At 31.9% G+C, this 9,968-nt stretch overlaps 1 protein-coding gene across 1 annotated transcript in view; it reads left to right on the forward strand.

Moving 5' to 3' along the window:
• Positions 1-747: 747 nt before the first annotated feature.
• Positions 748-9,968, forward strand: part of LOC106472158 (nucleoredoxin-like) — a 33,018-nt gene continuing 23,797 nt past the window's right edge. The window contains exon 1 of the mRNA XM_013932787.2: positions 748-1,179. Within this exon, the coding sequence (XP_013788241.1) occupies positions 865-1,179 (315 nt within the window). The 5' untranslated portion in view covers positions 748-864. The remainder of the gene's footprint in view (positions 1,180-9,968) is intronic.

The following is a 9,968-nucleotide window of genomic DNA, read 5'->3' on the forward strand; positions in this document are numbered from 1 at the left end:
GACATCTAATCAAAAACACCTTAGGAGTAATAAAAGGATTGAGCGTGCGATTTAAAGGAATGAAATCAAAATAAGCGGCCAAACTGGTAGCTACACTTTACAGCAAATATCCATTCATTAGTTAGCTAGGCCGCGTATTTTGTTTCACCCATCATCATGCCCCAAGTTGAAAGAAAATAAAAAAACAAACACTCCCTGGCTAACTAATGAATGAATATTTGCTGTAAAATTCTTATCAATGCTTTATAAGTGTAGCTACCAGTTTGGCCGCCAATTCTGATATCATTCCTTTAAGTCGCACGCTCAATCCTTTATTGGCCGCACCTTTTTTCATACCTAAGTTGTTTTTGATTAGATAATAATAATAATAAGAAAAACTATTTATCTCAACCAACGATTCGTCCTTACGGCTTCGTAATGTAGTTTTTTTTTCTAGCTTTATTGTTAAAATGTGATCATTTTTGACTTTATCAATGCTTTTCATTTATAAAACTGTTTTGTGAAGCGTAAGGTTTCTGAATTTAAACTTTTAGTATGTTTCATTTGAGCTATTTTTAATGTGAAATAGCAAATAACTTTTTCTCTCTGTTTAGAAAAGCATAGATATCTGAAAAGAAAAAACAAAGGGAAATACTGAAAAATAATCTCAACTGAGTATATAGAGGCCTCTAGCGGAGAGTATGTGAAATAATTTAAAATATTGACTTGTTCGTCTGAACGCTCGTCAGTTCGTATTGTAAGTACGAGAAAGACGTGTGAGTTGTGTTAGCTGAGTAACAGTTAATTCACTCAATATATTACAAGTCTTCTTGTTCTGGAGTTTTTTGCACACATGTTGATCACATAGGTTAAGCTGAATTCATCATGAGTCAAACCAGTTTTATCACAAATCTGCTTGGTGAAGAACTGTGTAGTAATGGTGACAACGAGCGAATAAAAACTGAGGATATGTGTGGGCCGGGAAAGGTTATTGGCTTATACTTTTCGGCTCACTGGTGTCCACCCTGCCGAGCATTTACACCTGACTTAATCAATTTCTATAACAATTTTAATTGTAGTGCCAAGAAAGGAAGTTTTTCAATAGTTTTTGTCAGTTCGGATGAAGATGAAGAGAAATTCGAGGAATACTTTAAGGACATGCCGTGGCATGCTATACCTTTTAGAGAGAAAGAAAGAAAAGTAAGTTTATCATACGGTAGTGTTAAGATAGCATTAACGTCAGTTCTTTGGGACTAAAATTTAATTACTAAAAATCTAGCCAACTTTAGGCTCTTAAGACTACTTGGAAACTTTTAAGTTCACTAGTTACGAATAAATAAATCATACTATAGTGAGTAAAATTATTTTCTTGTATTTAACATTTCATTAATTTGTAATATTTAAAAGCATTTTGTAAGGCAGTTTGTTTACACTGTAAATTACAGTAAGACGAAGACTCAAATTTATGTTTGTTTTGTCATATATGTATGATTACAAGGTAAAGTAACATTCAATTTTTTTGTAATTCATGTTTCTGTACTTTGCACAAACACAGAAAAATGGGTGCATGCAGATGTTCTAATGGGCGACTTGGAGCTTAGGACGTTGAGTTAACAAACTAACATATACTTGTCTTTTAAGTTCAGTTCTTTATCTTGGACATTATAATTTATACTTTTATAGTGCATGGATACATGGCACATGAATTTTGACAAGTTGGAAGAGCACCAATTCAATTATTAATAGTTCCTTAAGACTGATGTTCTGTTTAGTGATATTAAAGTACTAATAATCAGGCTTTCCAGTGTGCCTTCAAAGACCAGTTTAATTTTTGGATTGGTTAAAATGATGAGTATCATCAGAAACTTCATAGAATTAGAAAAATATGAATACATTTTCCATACATTCATGGTCTGATATTAGTAATAGTAACTGGCTGATGATGTTATATTTGTTGAAGTAAAAACAATCCTGAAGTATAAGTAAAGATTTTAGGTTTTCAAGAATGGGGTGGAACTTTAAATATGGTGGGGATGTAGTTGACAGTAACGTGTTTAAACTAAGTGTCAAGAAGCGTGAGAACATGATAGGAGCTGCTAAAAACAAAAAAAGCTGTTTGGTCCATCTGTTCAACCAAAATAATCAACAAAAGTATCAAAACTGAACGTAGTCCTTCACATTCATATATATATATATTCAACTAATGTTATAAAAATCTTAAACTTTGGGCACAAATCACATTATCAGATAAAATATTCTATAAATTGGTCATTACACAAGAAGTAATTCTACCAAGGAACAAATCAAGATCAGATTCAAAAGCTCAGACTTGCTATTCATAATGAATTTTGCTTTCCTGACCTTTTTTTATAATACTTCTGAAATGGACCAATCAGAGGCTTGTTGTCTAAGTCTCAGAGTTTTAAACACTTGCATCAAGCCACATCAAAATGTTCTACATTTAATTTTTTAACCTGTGTTCATAGCTCACTTATCTAGACTAGGTAAAAGTGTGGACATTGTTTGAAGTAAGGCCTCAACAATAGAACAAGTAAAATAACTTTTTTGAGTATTTTACTGTGATTAAGTAATGTTCACCAATGTGAACATCATGATGCTGCGAACTTGCAGTTGTGTCAACTTTATGAGCAAGGGTTGGCTTCTCATACATACACGTGTATATATATGTATATATATATATATATAATTTGCAGTGTGAAATTATTAAATATTTAATGATGTTTAAATGAAATTAGTTTTCGCACACAGATTGATGTTTTATAAACATTACCAAAATCCATTATATCTTTAAGTTTAAAAAATGCTAGAACTATTACTTGATTGAAATGTAAAAGGTAAATATATTGAGTAAAATTGCACTGTAATTTTTTCTGTAAACACTAATTATACTTTGATAAACTAGGACAACTTACATCAAATTTCAGCATGTCTCTCCATGATGTTTTATCTAACATATTTAGCTTCAGTGTGTTATGTTCTTTTTGTAGTGTAATGTAAAGCTTGTTTCTGAAAGCAAGGATTTAAAATTCATAAGTTGTATTGGTTGCCATAAAGGTATATGCATAGTTGTATAACCCAGGATTTACCTGTGGGAACATTGATTTTTTCTAAACACATTTTTTAAAACTGTTTATGACTTTGTTGTTAACAGTCTTTAATAAACACAAATCCTACTAATTGGTGCTTGGTTCCTTATGTATTTTACATAAAAAATTAATATCTTCATCCAATTTTTTGTTCAGTAATTTACATTGAGTGTCTGAACAAGCAAACATCATAAAATTATATGGTGCTATTATAGCGTGCAGTCTACACAGATACTATCATCATCATCACCATTTTAACTTTCATTTACTTGCAATTGGTACCATTTATTATAAATAATGCTTTTAAACTATTAAAGTATAAAATACCATTACATAACGTTTTTGGGGCAAATATAATGGGAATGAAATAAATTCCAACAATCAAAACTAGCACAATTAGAACCTAAATTTAAGGTACTCTTTTAGAACACACAACTCATTAAATTATTATTATTTGATGAACAAAAACATGGATAGATATAAAATATTTAGCAGGAAATTATGTTTTAGTGAATGGTGTTTATGATATCTGTGTAGACTACGCTATAGTAGCACCAATTATCCAGTGTGATGATATGGGTAGATCCTACTGGTAGTGATATAGGTAGATTTCACTGGTAGTGAATGGTAGAAAAACAACTCATTAATCTGAGGAATCCGATCCTAGTTTTATTTTTATCATATATTTCAGACCTCTTAACCTAGTCTGTGGAAAAATGTTGTATAACGTATAATAAGCAGCATTAATGCTACTAACTTATTATTGTGTATTCTTCAGCCAACAAGTAGTGTAAAATACAAAAATAAATAATCTATCATTTGATATATCACTTCTCATGGAGTTATACTGGTTTTGGGGAATTCCACCCCTCATCAGCTGAAGAATTCACAAGAATAAACTAGTAGCACAGTGCTGTATATTCTTGCAATTCTTATGTAACTATATATCCCCGGGTAAGTAAAAGACATTTCAAAACACCGTACATTTTATATGCACTCCACCATTATATGAAGTCAAGTCTTAATCTTTTGACTTGCCCTTGCCTAGGGTTACTGATGAGGAGTGGAGTTTCTCTAAACCAGTATAACTCAGTAACAAGTTGCAAATTGAATGATTGATTGAGCTGCATATTTATTTTGTTGTAAGTTATATTTTTAAACATTCTGGACATTTAATGAAGTTTTAAATTTAAAATCACTGTTTAGTTTGTGAACTTAGAAGTAAAAATGATCAAAATTGTTCTGACTTCAGTAAACCTTATTAGAAATATGGTTAAAACCATTATGATTGAGAATACCCAGCTAATAAGCTAATGCATTCTATGAATCTTTTTTTTTTTTTTAACTGGCTTACATGATATTACATTATTATATTTCATTATTATATTTCATTATAATTTGAATTAAACTGATTATTATTCTAAAGTAAATCTTAAGATCTGGCTTACACAACAAAATGCATTTATCTTGGAATCCAGTATTACTGAGAAATCAAAATTTGTTTTTTTAATTATACAGTTTATTCTGGTTTGTAGGCCCTCATTGTCAGTAAACCATATGTTAGATTGTTACTTGCTTCTTTAGTCATATTTCCTGTTTAGTATTAGTAGTGGTAGAAGGTGTCTCCTGGTATGAAGATTGGTCTGTATTTAAGTTGGATTGTGTGAATCTTTAAAAGAGTCCTTTGTTGCTGCAAGAACTATAATTGGATAGAAAATAAATGTGTTCATGACGGTTAGTTCTTATTGGCTGACTTTTATTTTATGTCTGGTATTATATCCAGTAGATAATTTTAAAAACAATGTTATATAGTGAATTAGGCATGTAAACATGTAACTGATTTGCTGACTAAGTTAAGGATAGTGAGTCTGTGCTTATATAAACTTGAACTAGAATCTTTCTATTATTAGAGAAATTAATTTCATTATGACAAGTGTAATTTTTACTGTATTACAGTGTAGGTGATCTGAATTGAGGGTTTCTGTGTTTACTGTATTAATTATTAGTGGTCTGTATTTTCTATTGCACTCAGTATCAATGGTCTCTGTATTTGTTATTATTGTACTCTGTGTTAGTGGTCTATTTTCTATTGCTCTCAGTGAGTGGTCTCAGTATTTTTACTGTATTTATTGTTAGTAGTTTGTATTTTCTTCTGTACTCAGTATTAGTGGTCTCTGTATTTTACTGTTTTCATTGTTAGTAGTCTGTATTTTCTTTTGTACTCATTGTTAATAGTCTGTATTTGCTTCTGTACTCAGTATTTCCTACTGCATACAATGTTAGTTGACTCTGTATTTTCTATTGTATTGACTGTTAATGGACATTTCTGTATTTTTATTGTATTGACTGTTAATGGACATGTCTGTATTTGTTATTGTATTGACTTTTAATGGACATGTCTGTATTTTTATTGTATTGACTGTTAATGGACATTTCTGTATTTGTTATTGTATTGACTGTTAATGGACATTTCTGTATTTTTATTGTATTGACTGTTAATGGACATGTCTGTATTTGTTATTGTATTGACTTTTAATGGACATGTCTGTATTTGTTATTGCATACAATGTTAGTTGACTCTGTATTTTCTACTGTATTGACTGTTATTGGACTTCACACTTTCTTTTGTATTTAATGTTAATGACTTCAGTATTTTCCACTGTATTCAGTCAGTGTTCTCTGTATTTTCTACTGTATTCGGTCAATGTTCTCCATATTTTCTATGTTCAGTATTAGTGATTTCCTTATTTTTTGCTGTCAGTGTTAACTTTTATCTTGACTAAAAATATCAAAACAAAATAGACCATTATATCATTATAACTTTTCAACAAAAGCATAAACAAATTTAAACTCTCTGTGCATCATCGGGCAATCCACAAATGTAGTAGTAATTCTGAAACTCAACTGTTTATCTAATAATATTTTAAGTTTGTATTTCCAGCTACTTTATTCTAGGAAATCATACACCAATAGAAAAATTATCTATTACAATCTCAAGCACATTAATCAAATATCCAGCTTCATTTTCAAGCTGAATCAGATAATAATTATACGAGTTTTCTTATGGTTGAATAGATAGCTTTTTGGAAAAAGAGTCAGGAATTGTGAGTTTAATGTTGTAAAAGAAAATGGAATATTAAATTGGTAATGTAAAGATTGATGAATTCTTTCATATTTGTTTTACCAACGGTATTGAACAAATTGTGTTTAAAACCAGTAGAAAATATAGGGTGATTAAATTTGTTTGGTAAAATGTTGACTGTAATTACTATAATTTGGAGTCACATTACTGGATCCAGCATATGAGAGTGAACTTAATTCCAGTATTCTCGTGCCTAGCACGTGTTTGTTTATATTTAAACTTGCTGAGTTTGTTTTTCTTTTTATCAGTTTCTGATAAGAGTCACGATATGTAAGGAATCTATAGAGTTCAGAAGGGCAAACTAATTAGTCAGATGATGTCCATGTTAAAAGATGAATTTTTCACAAAATCTTTTTGTATTGACCTCTGTACGTTATTGGTATCTAAACAGTTTCCATATTGCTTGTTGTTCCGTGAGTTTTTTGGTTATCGGATCCTTAATAATATATGAGTCATACAAGAAAAACATTATCAATATTACATTAAATTCTTGTAATTACAACTGACGATTTTTGCGTATTTTATGTAGAAAATAAGTGATTTCATCCATACGTTTTAGTCAATTCTTTATACTGACTGTGGTAACGTAAAATTACTTAACATGATCTAATAATGTGGACCCCACCGACAGTGAATGGTAAAAAACAAGTAGGTGATTTAAAGCCTAAATATTATGGTGGTAACTTTTATTAGTTTTTCAGCTGTGACACACTTTATCCAGGCAAGGCTGCCTAGAACTTTCATAGGCGAAAGTCAATTATCTCCTGGCCCCTGAGATATTTCCTCGGTATATTTTGCACCAGGAAAAGAAAGTAATTATTTCATATTTAGGCTATGACTAATGTTTGACTGTGTATGTTTATATTTATTAATTCACACACACATGAAAATCCTAGTGAACGCTAGCTACAATAGGTAGAAGGCGTACTTCATGACTAGAGGTTTATATTGTTTAGATTTTTGCGTCATCTCGTGCAGTAGAGGAACGGAGTTGTCTGTCTGCACGGTGTCTTTTGATATTTTTGGAACATGAGAAATGAAATCTCCTTGTATACCGACGTTATACAAACGTTAACAGAAGCTCTTCTGGAAATGCTCCCATCTGGCTGGCGTATGTCAAACTTCCAACGCTGATAGAATATAACAACTTTTTTTTTAATTTTATTTTCCTGTTTGGCAACGCTCCAGTTTCAAATAAGAACCCACCTACACCATGTTATTAAGTTGCTGGATATTTTTTATACGATCAGTTCCAGTCTCAGCATTGCTCTCAGGAGAGAATTATTTGGCGCGGACTTTCTATTGTTTAGATTCTAGAAAAGCAAAGTAAAATATTAAATAAGGCAGAATGAAGATCGATAACACATATAGCCACGCATATGTAACACAAAGAAACCCACAAGTCTCAAAATGTGACACAGACGCCTATAAGTCTCAAAATATAACACACAGACACACACAAGTCTTAAAAATGTGACACAGAGACCTATAAGTTTCAAGATGTGACATACATACACACACACCTTCGGTTCTCCAGCCACTAAAAAAGTGTAAACAAAAGAACCTCTTTCGTAAAGAAGTCCTGATTGATGTGTAGTTAAAAGTATTGTGAGAGAAGACGTGTATGTATTATTAGAAATAAAAAAATTGTCATGTTTTACCAGTTCCCAAAGAAATTACTGTGAAGAACAAAATATAAAACTCTTTGTCTTCTGACAGAAATTTAACCACTGCATTGTATTTTCAGGGTATCACCATGGTTACGTACGGGTGGTTCTGCCAGGGTAGTTAACCTTGCAGCTGTCGCACGTGCTCGTTTAAACGATTCATGAACAAAGTTGGGTTGGTATGCGATCTTTTTGCCTAGAAAAAGAAATTCCTGTCGACAACAGTGAATTATAAACATTGCTTAGTTGTCTTTTCGAATATTTGGTGAGGTGACAGAAAGTAAGGATTGGTCTTATAGTAGTCCTTATGATGCTTTACTGCTGTGTTATTTCATATAATAGCTTTATTTATCTAAGCTTTGTCTGTTTAAACTTTGACATTTTTTAGTGTTTATGTTGTATTTTATTTGTTTCTTTCATGTTCAGTATTTTTCTCTGTGAAAAATTTATAACATGTTAGTGAATGTTAGGGGTTTGTTTTCCTGTGTAAAATTTGTTGAAAGTTGGATACGTTTTCCCTAAAACATCTAATTAACAAGTTTTTTTAGTCCTTTCCCTCTCTGTTATTGTTGTGTTAAGTCATAAGTGGCTTTTGATTGGTTAGATTATACCGTATTTTCCAGATGAATCCTATCAGACAAGATAAAATAGGCCGTCTCGGTTGACGGTTGTACCGGCTGCAAGATATCGTGGCTTTGTCAAGTGGTCGGGCTCGCGCTTAAAATGTTTCGTTGAGTGAATTCGTACAAAGCACGCGCCATCTCTAGGTAAGTGCCTGTCGATGTTATGAGTCGGCATTTAATGGGGCCGTGAACAATAAGGAAATTTGCTTCTCGCTAGATGTTTGAGCTACAAAACAGTGATTTGTTTGGAGGATATTTGTGAAATCACGCCTTAATTGTCCACTAGTGGACACGTCATGTTACTACATTAGTGATAACTCAGAACACATACCTGTAAGTACAAAGTAGAATAAAAAACAGAGACATATATTTATAAACTCAACACATATCCATGCTTTTCCTAAAAGCTATCTCTAGAATAACAGCGCCTTCATACCATGACGCTGGATTTTTACGTGGATCTGTTGTCTTGGTGGCAGAGGATTTAATTTGCAGGTCATGTACTGATTTAAAAAATAAATGGAAAATCTACACCGTGGTTAACTTGCCTCAAGGGAAATAATAGTGATCTTGGAGTTTGGAAATGTCAGGGTGCCACAGCAACACACGTGACGAACTTAATTTATCTGGATCAAGATTTTACATTGACGAGATAAACACAAGACGGAGATTGAACACGTGGATTCACGTCAAGAAAGACTAATAACACTACGGTTGTTAGAAAATTATCAGAAAGACCCTAACAACACTATAGTTAATAGAAAATTATCTCATGGAAAGGTTGATCCAAAAACTTAATGAGGTCAACTTTTTAGGTCTCTGTGGCCAAACAAAAATCACGGATTGTTGAAAGTTAATGACCATAATGCGACGTTCATAAATTCTTGGTTTTGAGTGGCCAAGAGTGGTAACTTTTAAAAATATGTCCGAACTTTAAATAATGTAGAAACAAATTTATAGAAGGATAGATGCGACATTAAAAATAATATTTTCACGTGTTTCTTTTCTTGAAAAAGGACTTTGTGTATGGAGTAGAAAATGACTGTTACAAAACACAACTTCTAGAAGGCACTGGATAACTCCTAACATTAGCATTGAATCTATGACAGGAGGAAAAATTGTGAGTCAAAGATGAGTTCGACGGTAGCAGGTGCAAAACGTATTTAGTGCTGTAGGTTTAGGGTTAGTAAAACTATCCTATTGGAACTTTACCAAGGTTTTAACGCATGACTCGCTCATGAAGCTTTGCGCTTTGGTTCCTTCAGTGATTTGGTTTTCCAGTTCCGTTGAAGATGCGAAATTGAAATATTTTATCGAAGAAACTCAGTCAGTTGTTAAATCTGCCAGTGTCTTTCTCTCTCTCTCATATATATATATATATATATATATATATATATATAATAAATAAAATAAAAAATATATATAGAGATGGCTAATATATATCTCTCAA

The sequence above is a fragment of the Limulus polyphemus genome, unplaced genomic scaffold, assembly GCF_000517525.1.
Source record: "Limulus polyphemus unplaced genomic scaffold, Limulus_polyphemus-2.1.2 Scaffold5124, whole genome shotgun sequence".
Classification (NCBI taxonomy): Eukaryota; Metazoa; Arthropoda; class Merostomata; order Xiphosura; family Limulidae; genus Limulus; species Limulus polyphemus.